The following is a 20,738-nucleotide window of genomic DNA, read 5'->3' as shown; positions in this document are numbered from 1 at the left end:
GGCTCCATTCTCCGTACCTCCTTATTTCTAGGTTCCCAAGAGGCCCATTTTCTATTCTTCACCATCTAACTTTAACCTACATAGTCCCTTTCTGAATTTCCGAAAATAATAGCAATGTTTTCCTTATTACAGACTGGGACAGTACCATTTCCTCTACACTTACAAATAAAGAATGTGAAACCTTTATATTACTGCTAAAGCTATAATAGGTGAAAATGTATTCCTGATAACCCAGATTAATTCTGAACACAATTTTCTTTTTCTTTTTTTTTTTTTTTTTGAGACGGAGTTTCGCTCATGTTACCCAGGCTGGAGTGCAATGGCGCAATCTCGGCTCACCGCAACCTCCGCCTCCCGGGTTCAGGCAATTCTCCTGCCTCAGCCTCCTGAGTAGCTGGAATTACAGGCACGCGCCACCATGCCCAGCTAATTTTTTGTAGTTTTTAGTAGAGACGGGGTTTCACCATGTTGACCAGGATGGTCTCGATCTCTTGACCTCGTGATCCACCCGCCTCGGCCTCCCAAAGTGCTGGGATTACAGGCTTGAGCCACCACGCCCGGCCTACAATTTTCTTTTTTTTATATATATATACATATTTTTTATTGTACTTTAGATTCTGGGGTACATGTGCAGAACATGCAGAATTGTTGCATAGGTACGTACATGGCAATGTGGTTTACTGCCTCCATCCCCAGTCACCTATATCTGGCATTTCTCCCCAAGTTATCCCTCCCCAATCTCCTTACCCCCACTGTGCCTCCTCTAGTCCCCCCCAACAGACCCCAGTTTGTGATGCTCCCCTCCCTGAGTCCGTCCATGTGTTCTCATTGTTCAACACCTGCCTATGAGTGACAACATGAGGTTCTGAACACAATTTTCTAAAAAGTTTGATTGTAGTAGTTAAACAGAACTGTTAAACACTATACTTCAAATATATCATGAATCAACTAGAATTTTGTAAATTAGCTTGGGAATTGAACATTATATAATCCATCGTCTATGAACAAATTTGCCTTACATTTCAAACATCCTATTTTCTTTTTCGTTTTTTTTTGAGACGGAGTCTCACTCTGTTGCCAGGCTGGAGTACATTGGTGTGATCTCGGCTCACTGCAACCTCTGTCACCCGGGTTCAAGCGATTCTTCTGCCTCAGCCTCCCGAGTAGCTGGGACTACAGGCACATCATCACCACGTCCAGCTAACTTTTGTATTTTTTTTAGTAGAGACGTGGTTTCACCATATTGGCCAGGCTGGTCTTGAACTCCTGACCTCGTGATCTGCCCACCTTGGCCTCCCAAAGTGCTGGGAAAAACATCCTATTTCAAAAACCTTTTGGAACAGAATTCTTATGTAAATCAGAGACTATCTCTTAACCACATCACTGAAAAAGATCTGCTGTTTCAGTTAGTTACATTGCTTTAACATTTAATGAAGTTATTACTTATACATACATATTAGGATAAACAACAAGTATTCTCTGCCCTAAGGATTACTGCTCAAAATCTAACTTTCCTGTATCGTAGTCATTATAAAATACATAATAAATACATGTATGTATACATACATACCTTAAAACTGGTACCCTTAATACCAATTCTTTGCTTATACTATGATATCTGCTAATACTTATGCACTACTACCTTTAACCTCTGGCTTTTCTTTCAAGACCGTATTTCCAACTCACTTATTGCTTAGTTGGCTATCCTGTTGTCATTTAATAAGGGGCCAAACTATTTAATAAACAATCTGAGGGTCTAATATAGGAGTAAGCAAGCTATAATCAGCTGCCTGTTTTTATGAATAAAATAATAATGAAATATACTCATTTATTTACATATTGTCTGTGGCTGCTTTTATTTTAACAACAGCAGTGTTGAGTAGCTGTGACAGAGGCCATATGGCCCACAAAGGTATTTTAATATCTAAAAATATTTGTTATCTCTTCCGTCACAGAAAGAGTTTACCAACCTATTGCCTAGAATGTACTCATGCTGTATTAGATACCAGAGAATACAACAAAAAGAACCCCATGCCCTTAAGGAGCTTAGACTAATAGAAGGGAAAAAAGCCATATAAGTAAATAGAACATTAGAAGCTTTATGGTTCCAGATTTAATAGGAGCATAAAGACAACAAAAGTCATTTGGCAGGAGAGAAAGTAACACCAAATGCATGCTCTACAGGTGTGAGGGTGCAAAAAGAAAAGCAATCCAGGAAGTGGAAAGAACATGAACAAAGGAATAAAGGCCCAAACAGCCCGGCACATCTGAAAAACTGGCAAGAGTGCAGTATGAGGGTATCTAAAATAGCAAGGTTAGAGAAAGGCTAGAAAAGTGAGCAAAACTCAAGTGACAAAAGGAACCACATCATGCTAAGGAAATTAGATTTCACTGTTTAGGTAATGGGGAACTTTTTAAGTATCTTTAAGTAAATAAGCATTCATAAATGTGTTTCTAAAGTTCAATGTATCTCCAATATGCGCGATAATTTAGAAGCAGACGAGAAAAGAGCCAGGAAGATCATTTATAAGACTTTCCAATAGTCCAGTTGAAAAATAATATTTAAATTACAGTAGTGACAGTGTGAATAAAAGAGAAATAATTGTAAGACATTAAGGAGACAGGAATGACCAAACATGTGCTCTGATGAGAAAACATGGAGTACAAGAATAGATATCAAAAACAACTCCTAGGTTTCTGACTGAATAGAGAATGATATCATTCATCAAAAGAGGAAAAATAGGAAAAAGCAGGTTTGGAGGAAAAGTAATAAGGTTAGTTTTAAACAAGGTGAATTTTGAGGTACTTGGGAGACACACATGATATCCATTAAGCATTTAAACAGATAAGCCTCTACTCAGAACTGTCCAGGACACAAACATATATTTGTAAATCATCAACCTATAGGAGGTAGTTAAAGCTGTGGGAATGGAAGAGATTATTCTGGCAGATTGTAAATGAGAACCACATCCAAGACACATCAATGGTTTTTCAACACAAGGATAGGGCATTACAGAAGGAAAATAATGTCATATTGGAAGGGGGAAAGGACAGAGAAAAGAAAGGCAGCCGAAGAGTTAGGAAAAATAAGACTGCAGACAGAGCCAAAAGAATTATTCATATTAAGGAGATAAAGATGGTCAACAACATTAAAAGAAGGTAAGATAAAAAGATAATGCATGGTAAAGGGCCAGCACAGGTTCAACAAATGAAAACTATAAATGAGAATGAAGAGAAGCTGGAGTTCATTGATCTATGAGATATTCTGTTGAATTCTGAGCAGGCTCAACGAACGGGTCAAGATGGAGACCAGAGGATAAAAATATAAAAAATGAAAATAGGCCAGGCACAGTGGCTCACACCTGTAATCCCAGCTCTTCGGGAGACCAAGGTGGGTGGATCATTTGAAGTCCAGAGTTCGAGACCAACCTGGCCAATGTGGTGAAACTCCACCTCTACTAAAAATACAAAAATTATCTGAGCTTGGTGGCGGGCACCTGTAGTCCCAGCTACTTAGGAGGCTGATGCAGAAGAATTGCTTGGACCTGGGAAGTGAGGTTGTAGTGATAGATCCTGCCACTGCACTCCAGCCTGGGTGACAGAGCGAAGTGAGTCTCAAAAAAAAAAAAAAAGGAAAAGGAAAAGAAAAGAAAGCTAGTGGTAGGAAACTATAGCTTTAGGAACAAACCATCTCAATTATATCTTATGCTTGTAAACAAATTATACTGAGGTTTTGGCTAAAAACCTAGACTTTTTTTGTTCAACGATTTAAAGGAATGTTGGTAAGACAACATGCTCACCTCGTGATGTATTCGCTGATAAACTTTTTGTTCATTGTCTAATACTACGAAAGATTCAGAGGGCGCTGCATCCCCATTGAAAATGAAGCTTAGATCCCCTCGTTGGCACTTCATGTCAGTAAAGTCTATGAGAGTTGTGTCAAGCCTGTGAAAGATGGGTAGATGAGAAACTCTGACAAATATAATTTTGATAAAACTTCATTAATAATTAAATAAGTTTTATTCCTTCTAAACTCAAACCAAGATGCTAATACCACTTTGCAAAGTCAAATTTATAGATAAAAACTATATTCAAAATATTCTATTAAAAAAAGACTATTTAAAGATATACTCCATTTTAACTATATTTCTCTTTTCTGAATATACACATATATATATACACACATACACTTCATTAACCAGAAAGAAAAAAAAATGTTCCCCCATATTTAGAGTATTTCCCTTTCTGTCCCCTTGTTTCCTACCATTTCCCTTACTTTAGCTACTCAATAAAAGTGAACAGAGAAGGACAGGAAAGGAACGCAGACCTGTCTGACATTCTATCTCTTTAAGACCATGTCGCTAGCTCAGCAGAGTATTTAAGACCAGACAGCAATGGATGGACCACATTCTTGGAATTGAGATATACACTCATACTTTATGCCTAACCATTTGATACCAAATCTTGCTTTATCCTTCAACTTGATAAACCATTTAAGCTTCTACAAATTCTAGGCCTTTCTGTTTGACTTCTCAGATTCGAACTAGTATTCTCTTCCCCAGCCAACATCTCCACAGCATGGAAACCTTACGGATCATTCTGTATCAATACTCATGGGTTCACACATTTGTGTTTACTATGCTCTTTGATAACCTGGACCTGTCATGGTCTAGCCTAATGCACTGGTCTCAAACAATATTCCACAAAGCACTACTTGCTGAAATTAGGAAAAATACTGAAAATAAAAAGTTTACAAGTACACTGATGTGCTTCAATCTTGCACATGGCTTTATAAATCAGGATCACCCTAGCTAACTGGCTGCTCAAAATGCACAGTCCTGAGCCCAAGAAACTAGTTGGCCCAGCTGTCAAGTGATGCTGATCACATCTCCAGGGAGCTCCTTTAAGGCTCCTTGAAAGATTCACCCTGGCTACTGAATTTCTAATACAACTGTAAGAATTCATTACTCTGCAGGTTTTTCAGTTCTCATCACAAACATGGCAAAGTGAGTTTTTATTCTTGGTTTCCCTATAGAGGAAAAACGGAAATAAAACATGTCTCACATGCTGCATGAAAAGAATAACTGGGGTGGGGGCTGGGTGCAGTGGCTCAAGCCTGTAATCCCAGCACTTGGGGAGGTTGAGGTGGGCAGATCATGAGGTCAGGAGATCGAGACTATTCTGACCAACATGGTGAAACCCCGTCACTACTAAAATACAAAAAATTAGCTGGACATGGTGGCATACGCCTGTAGTCCCAGTTACTCGCAAGGCTGAGACATGGGAATCACCTGAACCCAGGAAGAGAAGGGTGCAGTGAGCCAAGAGTGGCAACAGAGTGAGACTCTATCTCAGAAAAAAAAAAAAAAGAAAATAATAACTAGGGTTACATAGAATTTATCATCAAAATTAATAACATCTAAGAATGCAAATGACAATATTAATAATTCTGCCGGAAAAACAGGGGTGAGCAAGAGCAAGGAGAGAAATATGGTTGCCTTATGTATAAGGTATCAAGAAGCCCTAAAAAACTAACTCATCAACTCTCACACAGTGAGGGGGCAGGGTGACCCTACCTGTTGTTTTATAGTTGAATTCCAGCTTTTATTCCACTCCCAGAAGCTAGAATTCAGCTATATTACTAATTAAGACCTGTCATTGCTTGAGCATGTGTCCTAAGAGAAAACAGTATTAAGGGGGCTCATCCCTTATCTCTGTAAGATGTGGGCTCCTGATAATTCCAAAAAAGAACAGATCATTTTATATATAAGTATACTATTTGGGCTCCAAGCTTCAGTGATCAGGGAACATTATGTTCCACATAAAAGAAGAAATGGGCTAAAATAGTCTTCTGCCTCCATTCCCTGCTTGGTGAAAGTGGTAGTGGGTTGCCAGGAGTGGGGATGAAAAGGTGAGTAAAGAGATGCACAAAAGACAGAGAAAGAAAGACAAAGACAGACTGACATGGTGACTTTTGAGATTTTAGATCTAACAATATGTAAAATTAGTCAAAGAAGTTTCCCAGTCATATAAATTAATATAGCCTATTTTTATTTCATCTGTGTTTCAACAATTTACAACAAAAAGGGTAATACATTTTCTGTATATCCCTGATATATTAGATGACCTTGTAAGTGGCATCACATATGCCTCATAAATAATTATCACGATGGCATTTTAAAGTACTCACTAGTCCTTGGCTTTAAGCCTATGAACCTAAATATTTTTAATTTTTCCCTTGTAATTAGCCATGAAGAACAAGAAGTTCTTTATACAAATGTGAAGATTTGAATAGAAGCTATTTTTTCATAAGAAAGCCTGAAAAAATGCCAACACTGAAAAAAAGAGCTAAAGACTTCCCTTAAGAGAAGAAAATCCACCACCACCACCCACCCCACAAAGGAAAAAAAAAGACAAGAAAACCCTGAAATAAGACTAAGTGTACAAATATACTTTCAATCAGTGATTACAGATTACCTCTTAATTATTTATATTTATGGTCAAAATCTTTGCTAGTACTCTCACACTTTACCATTTCTACTAAAGTATTAGCTTCTCTTTGATACCAGAGAAGAGATTTCAAATGATTACACGGCTGCCATAAGATAAAAAGTATTCTCTTTGAACATATTTTAAAATTTAGCTTTATTGAAATGGTGTTAAAAAATTGTTTTATGACACTTAAAATAGGAAGTCTTGATTTAATGTTAAAAGATTTTTTTCCTTTAGATTCTTATCACCTAGGCAAAAAGCCTTTTGTCATACATCCTAAAAGGTATCCTCTCCATTAATCTAGTAAGCCTTGCTTGATGAGAGCTTTAGAACCTATCACATCTGTCCTTCATCTTCAGCTACCAGTAAGCCCCATGTTTAAGTATCTTATAGTAACTTCCCCTTAACCTACAACCTCTCTCACAATTTTTGTCCCCCAGGCTTTTACCCTCATGTTCTTGTTTTAACTTTTGTGTGTGTGTGACAGGATCTCACTCTGTCGCCCAGGTTTAAGTATAGTGGCATGATCTTGGCTCACTGCAGCCTCAAGCTTCTGGGTTCAAGTTATCCTCTCATCTCAGTCTCCTGAGTAGCTGGGACTACAGGCGTGTGCCACCATGCCCAGCTAATTTTTTGTATTTGTTGTAGAGACAAGATTTCATCATATTGCCAAGGTTGTGTTGTAATCTTATTGGTTTTCTTTCCTATAGTTATTATATAATGTGTACCATAACATTTACTTTAAAAAGTCATATATAAATGTGAAACAATTTTTTTCAAAGAGACTCCTTTTTGCCTAAGCCTAGGACTCAAAAAGAACAAAAACTTTTTTTTTTTTTTTGACACAGGGTCTTACTCTGTTGCCCAGGCTAAAGTGCAGTGTCATGATTAAGGCTCACTGCAGCCTCAACTTCCTTGGCTCAGGTGATTCTCCCACCTCAGCCTCCCAGGTAGCTGGGACTATAGGCACATGTCACCATGCCCAGCTAATTTTTAGTACTTTTTGGAAAGATAGGTTTTGCGATGTTGCCCTGGCTGGTCTCAAATTCCTGAACTCAAGTGATCTACCTGCCTCAGCCTCCCCGAGTGCTGGGATTACAGGCATGAGCCACCACACCCAGCCTAAAACTAACTTTTTAAAATATCACATAGAAGACAATAGTGTCCTCCAAAATTGCCTACTATTTTTGGCAAGTACCTATGTTAAAAATGTCTAAATTAATGAAACCATAATAATTGCTAACAAAAGGCTGCTGAATTAATTCTACATCAAAAATCCTTTCTACTTAATTTTTCTTCTGTTTTTCTGTATTTTCCAAAATGACAATGTATTTAAGATACGGGAGCACTTTTCTATTTCATTTTTATCTTTTTTTTTTTTTAATTTTTTAAAATAGAGACGGGGTTTCACTGTGTTAGCCAGGATGGTCTCTATCTCCTGACCTTGTGATCCGCCCATCTCGGTTTCCCAGAGTGCTGTGATTACAGGCGTGAGCCACCTTGCCTGGCACAGGAGCACTTTTATAAGTAGAAACACCTGAAGGGTTTTTTTTAAAAAAAAAAAAAAAAAAAAAAAAAAAACAGGCTAGGTGTGATGGCTTACACTTGTAATCCCAGCACTTTGGGAGGCCAAGGTGGAAGAATCACTCGAACCTGGATGTTCGAGACCAGCCTGGTCAGTATAGTAAGACCCCATCTCTATTATTTAAAACACACACACACACACACACACACACACAGAGAGAGAAACATCTACCTTAACCAAATTCTATTGCTTAAGGATAATTATACCAGAATTTAAAAGTTATTACTTCACTAATTTAAAATACTAAATAAATTTCTCAGAAATAGTTGATTTTTTAAAAATTCTGCTTCATGTCATGGCGAGAAGAACAATGAACAAGGAGTCAGAAGTTCTGGTTCAGCCATTAATTTGTAAAATGCTCTTGTCAAAAAATCACTGAACTTCTCTGAGCTTTCTCATCTCTCACTGAAGAGTTTATATGAGATAATTCTTCATGTTATTTCTAGTTCTAGACCCTTAAACATTCAAATTAATATTCTGAAGATATATAGACACATACATACACAAAATTATATACATACATGTATACTATTTATAAATATACCAATATATACATATATATAAATTGGCATATTAACTAGCATTATATATAGTTTATAAGTAGATAATTTATAAATATGGCTATATTATTATGAAGCAAAAGATATAAAGAAATATAAAAGTAAAATTCTCATATAAGTTAAATAGATGTATTTTCCCTCAGATCCAAACATCAATCTTAGTTATAAAAGGAACAGAATAGAAGGAAATTAAAATTATCCTCAAAGTATTCACTGGAATGGATAGATGAATGAATGAACAGATGAATGGATGCACAGATGAGTAAACAGGGGAGGGAAAGATATGAAGGATCCGAAAGAAAAAGGCAAGAATTGGATCTTCCTTATGTGTCCCTTATTCCTTAATAAATCCAGGATCAGGAAGGTAACCACTGTAAATCTTAAGATTATACCAAGATCCTCACTGTTTGCTTCTAGATAGTCTGTAGTTGAATAAGAACAGTATCTTTGCCTTTAGTCAAGATTTTATGTCTTTTCCACTTTGAGTTTGTTCTCTAAGTAATTAAAAAAAAAAATTCTGTGTCTTTGGTTTCTTATCTGCGTGTCTCAAGTGAGATAAAATATTGTGAATCTGTTACAGCATTTTAAAGTCATAAAACACATGTAAGTTATGATTACAGGGAAAAAAAACCTTCCTCTAAATCTCCACTTTCTTTCACTGAGAAAAAAAATCAAATCACCTTACCTGATATTGATACCTTGTTTGTATATTTTACATGCATCGGAAGGCAGAATTCGGGAAAGTAAAGGCACTGTATTTTTAAAAACAAAAGGTAAAAAATAACTACCTAAATTTTGAGATATTCACAAACTTTTAAATTAAAAGAGTAATGTGACACATTATTAATTTATCAAATTATAATAATTTCCTCTCAAATAGTATTTTTTCATGTAAAAATATAAAAAGCAATTTTGAGCAACTTCAAATATCTACTGTTTAATTGTAATTTCTGTATAGTTTATTATACTCCCATCCCACCCACAAACAAGGGTAGCAGAGCCAATAATAATGCCACTAGGGTACAAACTGCATATTATAGATGAGAAAACAATATCCTATGGTAACAAAACCCTCCTGAATGGGTAACCAGATAGACCTGAACCTTATCTAATTTTTAAAATATAATTTGGAAAAATTGCAGGAAAGTAATGTATATAATAGAAAGAGACATTTTTGAAGTGAGACAGTTAAATTTGAGTTTGAATCCTAAATATGTGCCTTGGTTACTTAGACTCAATATACCCGAGTTTCAAAATCTGTAAAATGGGACTCATAGTATTTATCTACAGATTTCTACATTCCAATGTTGCTATCTATAGCTAACATACATGCCACAAGCCATATTCTGATAGTTTTTTATTATTTATTATCTATTTGAGGGAGATAGGAGTTATTCTATGGATAAATAAAGTTGCATAACAGGCTATAAGAAACTACTATGTACAAAGAAATGAAAAAAATGTGAAGCTCAAAATGTGTCTTAATTTCAATATATCTTGAAACTAAGACATATCACAGGTACATGTGTACATAAGTGTGTGGGTGTCTGTGTGTGTGTAAGATACAGCAGGTATATCTTTAAAAATTGAGTGTTTTTAGAATCAGCGATAAGTTAACCTGAATTAGAAACAAAGATTGTAGAGAAAATTGAAGGCTAATTTCTTAGTTAACTTTTTCAAAGCATCAACATTTTCTAATTAACATTAAAAATAAATACTTAATGCAGGCCCAATAAGGTGGCTCACACCTGAAACCCCAGCACTTTGAGATAAAGTGCCAAAGCAGATAAATCGCCTGAGCCCAGGAGTTCAAGACCAGTCTGGGCAACATGGCAAAACTTCACCTCTATCAAACATCCAAAATTAGCCAGTCTCAGAACCCAGTCTCTAAATAAATAAATAAATAGAATTTTAAAATAAAATTTAAAAAAATTTTAAGTGCTGTGAAAAAAAAAAGTACCTAATGCTTCATGACTCCTTTAGATCCTTAGAAACCATTTTAATCCAAAATGACTTCCAGCACTGAAGACAGTTTCCCAAATTTTTGTGCAAAAATAAGAAAAGTTCACTGTCCAGAGAGAATATCAACTAATTGTTGCCCTAGAGAAAGAATATAAGAAATCTTCTGATAAAATTTTTTCTTTCTCAGCTGGGCACGGTTTGGCTATAACTGTAGCCATTTGGGAGGCCAAGGCAGGAGGACTGCTTGAGCCCAGGAGTTTAAGGCCAGGCTGGGCAACATAGTAAGACCCTGTCCCTACAAAAATAAAAACGGAAAAATTAGGTGTGGTAGCGGGTACCTGTAGTCCTAGCTACTCAGGAGACTGATGCAAAAGGATCACTTGAGGCCAGGAGTTGGAGGCTGAGGTGGGCTATGATCATGCCACTGCACTCCAGCCTAGGTGACACAGCAAAATCCTATCTTTTGAAAAACAAACAAACAAAAAAACAAAACGAAAAAAAACTTTTTTGAAACAAAAATTGAGAAGAGCAATAACAGTGTAATTCTATGAATGATCAAAGCTCTTCCTTCATGCTCATTAACAGGGATCCATCCTTAAGTATTTGGTGTAGCATGAACCAAAGATGATTAGAAGCAGATAGCACTACAACTTAGGTTAATTTAACTTCATTACATCTCATTACTTATTTACTTTGGTCTCACTATATTGGCCAGGTTCTGTATTAATCAGGTTGGTCTTGAACTCCTGGCCTCAAGCAATCCTCCCACCTCAGCCTCCCAAAGTACTAGGATTATAGGCACAAGCCACCACAGCCATACCCAGCCAACTTTATTACATCCTTTTAAGTAATTATAATAACCTACAAAAACAGAATTTAATATCATACACCAAAACTTGTATTAAAAATCAGGAGAGAAGGAAGATGGGAAGGCAGAGAGAAAACAAGTTGGGGATTGAGAGAAAAACTTAAGAAAAAAAAGAAAAGAAAAATTATTGAGCAAAAAAGATTTCTGATAGATTTTAATGCATTCCAAAACACAGCAATTTATATTTTTCCAATTCTAAAATAACTTTTATTCTACCCCATGTAAATTAAACAACCAACCTATTTCCTAAGTTACCTCAATATAATTTAAGTTTAGCACAGTATTTCAAGAGTAGCATAATTCACTAAACAGATAATGAAGAGTTTTTAAATTTAAATTTTCATTTTGCTACCACTTACTCCCCAATTTTCTTTCTTTCTTTTCTTTTTCTTTTTTTTTTTTTTGAGACAGAGTCTCACTCCATCACCCAGGCTAGAGTGCAGTCACGCAGTCTTGGCTCACTGCAAACTCTGGTCCTCGGGTTCAAGCGATTCTCCTGCCTCAGCCTCCTGAGTAGCTGGGATTACACAAGCCTGCCATCACGCCTACCTAAGTTTTGTATTTTTAGTAGAGATGGCCAGGTTGATCTTGAACTCCTGACCTAGGTGATCCGCCCGCCTCAGCCTCCCAAAGTGCTGGGATTACAGGCGTGAGCCACCATGCCCAGCCTACTCCCCAATTTTCAGATGAGTTTCTCAGCCTAATGTTTTCCATCTATAATACACGGTGTCAAATACAGGATGGATTGATTCTGTAGGTAACAATAAATAAAAATAGAACATTAGTTTATTTATTTATTTTTTTTAAATCTCACTGGACTAGAAAATTAGCTTTTTAGTTAAAATGTGCTATATGCATAATGCTAAATTTAAAGTAGTGATCATATTATAAAATTATTTGACACTTTATAATATACAAATTATATAAAATAATTTCAAAAAAATTATTTTATTTCATACACACCAAAAAAATTTCCAACAGTTGGGGTAGTTACTATTATCCTCATTTTTAAAATGAAGAAACAAGCTCAGAAAGAATATAAAATATGTGATTTGCCATGTCATATACTTAGGGTCAAGTACTTCTGATTCCAATTCAAAGTTTTTCTATATCTACACACCCAGCTGGAATATATCAGTTACACTCAGAATTGTTACTAAGTCTGTGGCTCTTTTCTCTGAAGTCTGAATATAACTAATAGCATAAAAAAGAGTGAGCTCTACTATCTCAAAAGTAAACTCACCCTGATTTCAATATTTCTTGGCTTCCCCTTATTTCTGGCTTGCCTTTTTAAAAAATATTATGTGTTTTGATAAGGGAAAGAAATATGTCAAAACTTTAAAAAAAAGTTTGATCATAAAATCTAATAAAAGATCTAGGCTATCTATAAGCCAATAGGTTTTGTTTTAAAATTACACATGACATCTAATCCTCAAGTACTAAGGGTTGTTACTTTAAATCAATAAAATTCTTTATTAGCAATGAAACAGATGTGCTGACTTTCTGCATCAAAGCCAAGTTCTCAAAGAAGGAATACTTTGGAGAACTGTCTCAGTGGTTACTTCAGGAACTCTATTATGTAACATTTATAATGTATTGTTTATAAATATAAACACACAATTTTAGGAGTGATTGTGTATATTTATATCTTTTAGTTTAATTAAAATATCACTTTTTAAATATTTTATAATATTTTGTTCAGCAACATACATTGACTATTTTAGAATTCAAATCACTAATGATTACTAAGAGAATTAGTTAAAGAGCCCAGGTACTCAAGGGGAAACCCGCTTTAGGATCACAAAGCAGATTGGGGTCTCTACAAGTGGGGAAAAATGGGGTAAAAAAGATAGTATTCAGGCTTTAGACCAATCTGACTTGGAATTCCACAAGGCTACTATAAACCTGTTTTTCTATGTGTTCTAGGACACCAGCCAGAACTCCTGAATGATATATAAGGCACAAAAGCAAGATGGGACTATCAGGGTAACAAGACTGCATAATCTTTCATAGAGCCAAAACTAGCCTGATGAGCTAGAGTTATAACAATGTGAGAAAAAACTGATTAAATTTAGAATTTTAAACTCTCTATGCAAGGATTAAACACACTAGAAAAACCTTAATCACCCATGTCATAAAGTACTATAGCAGCTATTAAAATTAATGAAGTACTTTGACATGAAATATGGTAAGATGCCTACAATGGGTTGAATATGGCTGGGCGTGGTAACTCATGCCTGTAATTTCGGCACTTTGGGAGGTCGAGATGGGCGGATCACCAGGGGTCAGAGGTTTGAGAACAGCCTGACCAACATGGTGAAACCCTGTCTCTACTAAAAATATAAAAAATTAGTCAGGTGTGGTGTCACGCAGGTAGTCCCAGCTACTTGGAAGGCTGGGGTGGGAGATCCCTTGAACTCGGGAGGTGGAGTTTGCAGTCAGCTGAGATGGAGTGACTGCACTCCAGCCTGAGTGATAGAGTGAGACTCCCTCTTAATAAATTTATAAATATGTCCACTTGCATAATGATATAATAGTGTGATCCTATCGGAGAAAAAAACCTAATTCTGAGTGGTTGTGCGCACAGAGATATATATGCAAATACTTTAGTAAGCGCTGAAAAGCATTTGAAAGTATTCATATGAATTAACAGTGGTTACCTCTGGGAAATGGTAATAGGGAAACATAAAAATATCTGATAATTTGCTATAATGTTCAAAACTTTTACAGTGAATATTCTATTAAGAATAGATTAAAATCTTAGTAAATTCTGAGAATAACTTTAGTATTAAATTGTAAATTGCTGGACACAGTGGCTCATGCCTGTAATCCCAGCACTTTGGGAGGCTGAGGCGGGCAAATCACCTGAGGTCAGGAGCTTGAGACCAGCCCGACCAACGTGGAAAAACTCTGTCTCTACTAAAAATACAAAATTAGCCGGGCGTGGTGGCACATGCCTATAATCCCAGCTACTTGGGAGGCTAAAGCAGGAGAATCACTTGAACCTCCGAGGCAGAGGTTGCAGTGAGCCAAGATCACGCCATTGCACGCCACCATGGGCAACAAGAGTGAAACTCCATCTCAAAAAAAAAAAAAAAAAAATTATACGTTGTATTAGTCAAAGCTAACTAAAAAGCATAATATAATTTTAAGAAATGTATACATGTTATAAAATCAGTGTTTAAAATTTACATAAGCTGTAATTTATATAAAGTCTGATTTGTATCTAAAAGCTCCAAATAAAGAAGGCAGTTTATCAAAAATATAGTTTGTAGAAAATTGTTACTTGTTGAAAAGAGACCAGATTCTTCTCAAGACAGTAGAAAACTACTACTTTTTCATATGGTCGAGAGAAATAAGCGTTAATGGGCTTCAGATTCATCGCTGCATTTATTTTTTCAGAAGAAATCATTAGATGTAAAGGAATTAGAAGAAATAGCAAGTATGACTGTTAATTAAAGTTTAAATCTGGTAACTTCCTAGGCATTTTACTGCTATATGGTATATTGTATAACCTATTTTCTTACTGATGAGTTGAAACTGAATTTGCAAACCCAAGTGTATTGTGAAAATATCATAACTTCTTAAAGGTTAACAAATGTCAGGTGTAATGTTATAAATTAACTTGCATTTATTGACCCACCATAGACCAGGCCTAAAACTGAAATTTCTATTACCTTTTTTTTTTTTTTTTTTTTCCAGACAGAGTCTTGCTCTGGAAATCCCACTACAAATTGCCTGGGAAGAGCAGTAGCAGCACTGGATGGGGCTAAGTACTGTAAGTAATTTCCATTTCACAGTCCAGAATTTGTTTTTAAATGTATAGAGAAAACCATAGAGGCACAGAATATAGAACTGAAAAGAAACAGATTTGCTAGTTCAAAATTCCTATTCTACTGACTGAATTATTTGTCCAAAGTCCCTCATTTGGTATAATACACATATGTGCCTGGGCGACAGAGTGAGTGAGACTCTGCCTCAAAAAAAAAAAAAAAAAAAGAAAGAAAAAGAAAAAAATTTTAATTTAGATGCTTTTAAAAAAACACACATAAGCTCATTATGTCCAAATCTTATAGATTATATTTTTAAAAAATCTTTAAAAACAATAAAATGACTGCAAAAAATCTAGGGCAAAATTAGGATCTTTCATAAGTCATGAACCAGTGTTCAACCAAATAGTATATAAAGAAAGTGGTTATAAAGTATGCCACGGGCAAAATAATTGAAAGACAACAAAATATTAATAAACAAAAAATGTTAACTAAATTCTCCACATTCAGAGATCAAAGTACTAGATTTCAAATATCCTTAAATTCAGTAGTCCAATAATCTTATAATTATTTTCTTTTCTAAAAATTCCTTGCATTCTATTATTAAATTTTAAATGCTTTTTGTAAAACAAAATTTTTAAAAGTAAAAATACCATTTTCAACCTTAAAATTGGGCTGGTCATGGTGGCTCATGCCTGTAATCCCAGCACTTTGGGAGGAAGAGGCAGGTGGATCACCTGAGGTTGGGAGTTAGAGACCAGCCTGACCAACATGGAGAAGCCCCATCTCTACTAAAAATACAAAATTATCAGGGCATGGTGGTGCATTTCTGTAATCCCAGCTATTTGGAAGCCTGAGGCAGGAGAATCGCTTGAACCCAGGAGGTGGAGGTTGAAGTGAGCCGAGATCGAGCCATTGTACACCAGCCTGGGCAACAGAAGCAAAACTCCATCTCAAAGGGAAAAAAAAAATTGGCCAGACTCACTTCTGTAATCCCAGTACTTTGGGAGGCCGAGGTAGAAGGATTCCTTGAGCCCAGGCGTTTTAGACCAGCCTGGAAAACGAAGTGAGATTCCATCTCTACAAAAAATAAAAATAATTAGCCAGGTGTGATAGCATGTGCCTGTAGTCCTAGCTACTCAGAAGGCTGATTGGGGACTACTTGAGCTCAGGAGTCTGAGTCTGTAGTAAGCTATGATCATACCACTGCACTCCAGCCTGGGCAACAGTGAGAACTTCTCTTTAAAAAAAAAAAAAGATTTATTAAAGTTACTAATCAAGTTGGAATAATTAAATGTTGTAGGACTTTATAACCATTACATTTCAATGTCATAAAAATACTTTTCTTCAGAGCAAGTATTAAATTTGTTATCCTAACATTTCTATATGAGTTACTTTTATACTTGTATTTCTGTATGAGTACATATTTTATAGTGAAACACAGCACATTCTTACCCCAGCTTTGAAAATCCCAGTGAAGTTCTAGATAAAAGTCACCTAGCTGAAAAATGAAATATGAATAATTACTACATGCATCTTAGTTAACAGCTCTTACGCTTTAAAAAATATTTTATCATCAAAGGTCTCTAGTCAGAAGTAGGAAATGATAAAAAATTAACTTTAATGTTTGGAATTTGATAGAAAAAAATATGGCTATTCCTTAAAATAAAACATTATAATACACGCATTACTATACTTAGTTACAAAGGAAAATATGCACCTGTATATTTTATAAGAATATTTTAATTACATTGTAACATATCTGAAACAGGTAAGCATTTAAATTTGTATCAATAAATATTACACTTCCCAGTATAAGCATTTAAATTTATATCAATAAATATTATACTTCCCATTATAAACAAAAAAATAATAAATATAATTTTTTAAATAACTTTAGAAGTGTTATTAAAAATTACTACCAAAATGATTATTTGTATATCCTCATAACGGCATTTAAAAAATGGCCCATTGTGCCAGGTGCGGTGGCTCAAGCCTGTAATCCCAGCACTTTGGGAGGCCGAGGTGGGTGGATCACGAGGTCAAGAGATCGAGACCATCCTGATCAACATGGTGAAACCCCGTCTCTACTAAAAATACAAAACATTAGCTGGGCATGGTGGTGCATGCCTGTAATCCCAGCTACTCAGGAGGTTGAGCCAGGAGAATTGCCTGAACCCAGGAGGTGGAGGTTGCGGTGAGCCGAGATCGTACCATTGCACTCCAGCATGGGTAACAAGAGTGAAACTCCGTCTCAAAAAAAAAAAAAAAAAAAAAAAATGGCCCATTGTAATGGAAAAAATTTTTCTGTAAAGGAATAATATGTTTATTAAATCTGAAATGTATCATCATATAATATTTGTAAGAAAAATCTTATTTTTCTTTTTGAGATGGAGTCTCATTCCATCGCCCGGGTTGGAGTGCAGTGGGGCGATCTCTGGTCACTGTAACCTCCGCCTCCTGGGTTCAAGCAATTCCCCTATCTCAGCCTCCCAAGTAACTTGGACTACAGGCGTCTGTTACCACATCCAACTAATTTTTTTTTTTTTTTTTTTTTTTTTTTTTTTTAGTACAGACAGGGTTTCACCTTGGTCAGGCTGGTCTTGAACTCAGGCTGGTCTTGAGGCCAAGGTGATCTACCCACCTTGGCCTCCCAAAGTGTTGGAATTACAGGCATAAGCCACCGCGCCCATCAGAAAAAAAAATTATTTCACAAATTAGAAGTTAGACACCAAAGACTGTAACGTTAAGGGAACTATTACAAATAGTCTCAAAAAATAAAAGGGGGAGGGTATACATTCTAAATATAAGTAACACATTACAAATATAGCAACATGAACAAGTTAGTTTTTTGTCAATGATAAAAGTGAATGTTAATAGTAGATATCATTGCAACATGAGTACAACATTTTTCTGGCTCTTTCTATATTTCTTCAGATCTAAAAAAAAAAAAAAAAAAAAAGCTCCACTAACAGAGATAAGCTATCATCATATCATCATGACACGTCTATCTTTCTCCCACAGTTCTTTCAGGCAGCAGAAATACAGAGGAAGAGAGTAACAGTGAAAAACAAACCACTTTCTTTTTTTTGTGCCAGCATAACCAGCTCTTACCACAAGGAGGTAAGACAGATAAAAAGAGTTTTTGTTATATAAAGGAAATACAGGCCGGGCACGGTGGCTCATGCCTATAATCCCAGCAGTCTAGGAAGCTGAGACAGGTGGATTGCTTGAGCTCAGGAGTTTGAGACCAGCCTGGGTAACATGGCAAAACCCCATCTCTACTAAAAATACAAAAAATTAGCTGGGCAACAGAGTGAGGCGCTGTCTCCAAAAAACAAAACAAAACAAAACAAACTGCTACTTCTAGTAGCAGTGGCTTTAGCTGTAGAGAATCTTCCAATTCAAAGGCAAAGGAAAATTACTGCCATTAACTATGACTTAACTCCTTTTTCTTAAGCGCTCTTATCTAATTTATTGAAAGTAATAAATCTTTATCTTCCTAGTTCAAAGTGAGGTGCTTCTACTAAGATCACATTTATACATTACAATTATTACTTAATTTAAGCATGATTTTTACCATTTCTTGGTCCTTAATAATAAGTGAGAATTTAAATTATATTAAGAAAAAAATGCTTAAAACTACACTTGTTATTACTCTCAAGGTGCAAAATTAGCAAAGAAATATAGCTTACCTCTTTCAGGGCTTTTAATAATCGAGGTCGTTTTTCTTCAACACTTTCCCTGGATTGCTGCTTAAGCTTCCTTAAAAGAGCTGTAACTAAAGTTTAAATTTTAAAAATAATTAATTTAATTTTCATCATGGAATAAAAATATTATTGTCTTATAGATAGACGATACATGTGTGTGTACGTGCACGTGTGCATGTATGTGTAACTACAACCACAATATATTTTGAAAGGACAAAAATCAAAGAGCAAAGTTTAAATTACTGAAGGTCTCTTGGAACAGTAAAAGAAGCTGAGACATAGAAGTCGAGAACGTGGGACCTATACAGACAGAATAACTTAGTAAGTGAGCTTAATAAAACCAGTATGATCCCCAAAAAATAAGAAGAAGAGAAATTTCGACACCAACCTATACCATATTCACATTAACTTTTCTTTTGTTTTCTTTTTTAACCAAGGGAAAGTGGGAATGCAGTCCCCTACTACCATAAATTATGCAGTCAAGTTTCCCACATTTGGGGAAATCGCAGGGATTAGCACGACAGAGTGCAATGGATAAGCCTCGCCCTGGGAAAACCACCTTCATGATCATGGTATCTCCCCTGCCAGTTAAGTATTCTTCACACTATTACTAGTTTTTAATTATCAGTAAGGATTTACCTAACTGTGCCAACATAACCAAACTCATTCAAGTGATGCAATGTCCTATTATAACACTGACCTCAAGGAAGATCTCAAAGACAACAGACTTCAAAAATCCCACTGGAAACCACTTTTCTAAAAACATATAATTACCTGCAATTGTTACCAGGTGTATCTGTTCTTTTTTCACTGGAGGATACACCTTCACCTACTACCAGTACAGTATAAAAATACAAAAATGAGTCTTATTGTATCTGGAAAAAGAACTTCTGAATCCAAAAAACCTAAAGTCCTCCATAGCATATTTTCAATTACTAAGAGACTGAGATTTAAGCACATTGCTGAAGTTCAAACCCTAGCTTTACCACTAAGTAGTTGTGCGTAAACTTTGACAAGTTACTACCTAATTTCTCTAAACTACTTTTTTCCTCTCCTTTGTCAAGAATAGAAGTAAGGGCACAGTGGCCTGCACCTGTGGCCCTAGCTACTCAGGAGGTTAAAGTGAAAGGATTGCTCAAGCCCAGGAGTTCGAGACTAGCCTGGAAAACATAGTGAGACCCCATCTCCATTAAAAAAAAAAAAAAAAAAATTAGCTGGGGCTTGATGGTGTGTACCTGTAGTCCTAGCTACATTGGATGCTAAGGCAGGAGGACTGGTTGAGCCCAAGAGTTTGAAGCTGCAGTGAGCTATGTCCATGCCACTGCACTCCAGCCTGGGGGACAGAGCAAGACACTGTGCCTACAATTAGCTAAATACAATTTTTATCGATTAGAATGAAGGTGTAAAATTCACTGTCAAAAATCAATCAATTAATCCTTAACATTTACCAAAATAAGAAAAAATATTAGACTTGAATGAAATAAGCATAGAAAAAAATAAGAACATGGAAAAATGTGCATTGGGAGGAAACATATACATCAATACATGTTAATTTCCTCCTGGTTCTAACATATTTTTCTTATACATACATATACGTATGTCTTCTGAGGGCTTTTTAAAAATCAGTAAATTATTTTTACTATTTCACAGTATGCATTCTTTTTTTTTTTTTTTTTTTGAGACGGAGTTTCACTCATGTTACCCAGGCTGGAGTGCAATGGCGCAATCTCGGCTCACCGCACCACCTCCTGGGTTCAGGCAATTCTCCTGCCTCAGCCTCCTGAGTAGCTG

At 35.8% G+C, this 20,738-nt stretch overlaps 1 protein-coding gene and 1 non-coding gene across 4 annotated transcripts in view; both read right to left on the bottom strand.

Annotated features, from left to right (window-relative positions):
• The window catches only part of ANKRD13C (ankyrin repeat domain 13C), a 101,683-nt gene that overhangs the window by 41,226 nt on the left and 39,719 nt on the right, over nucleotides 1-20,738 (bottom strand). For all 3 annotated transcript variants that reach the window (XM_032296620.1, XM_032296623.1, XM_032296622.1), the window contains exons 4-7: nucleotides 18,933-19,018; nucleotides 16,693-16,738; nucleotides 9,323-9,389; nucleotides 3,801-3,945 (exon numbers count right to left, since the gene is read on the bottom strand). In XM_032296620.1, the coding sequence (XP_032152511.1) occupies nucleotides 3,801-3,945; nucleotides 9,323-9,389; nucleotides 16,693-16,738; nucleotides 18,933-19,018 (344 nt within the window). The remainder of the gene's footprint in view (nucleotides 1-3,800; nucleotides 3,946-9,322; nucleotides 9,390-16,692; nucleotides 16,739-18,932; nucleotides 19,019-20,738) is intronic.
• Nucleotides 19,381-19,543, bottom strand: LOC116564163. The gene has a single exon (XR_004274757.1). It is a non-coding gene; the product is annotated as a U1 spliceosomal RNA (small nuclear RNA).

The sequence above is a fragment of the Sapajus apella genome, unplaced genomic scaffold (genome assembly GCF_009761245.1).
Source record: "Sapajus apella isolate SASKATOON/1434 unplaced genomic scaffold, GSC_monkey_1.0 scaffold36, whole genome shotgun sequence".
Taxonomy (NCBI): domain Eukaryota; kingdom Metazoa; phylum Chordata; class Mammalia; order Primates; family Cebidae; genus Sapajus; species Sapajus apella.
Note: the sequence above shows the minus strand (reverse complement) of the source record. Positions and strands in the feature narration are given on the sequence as shown.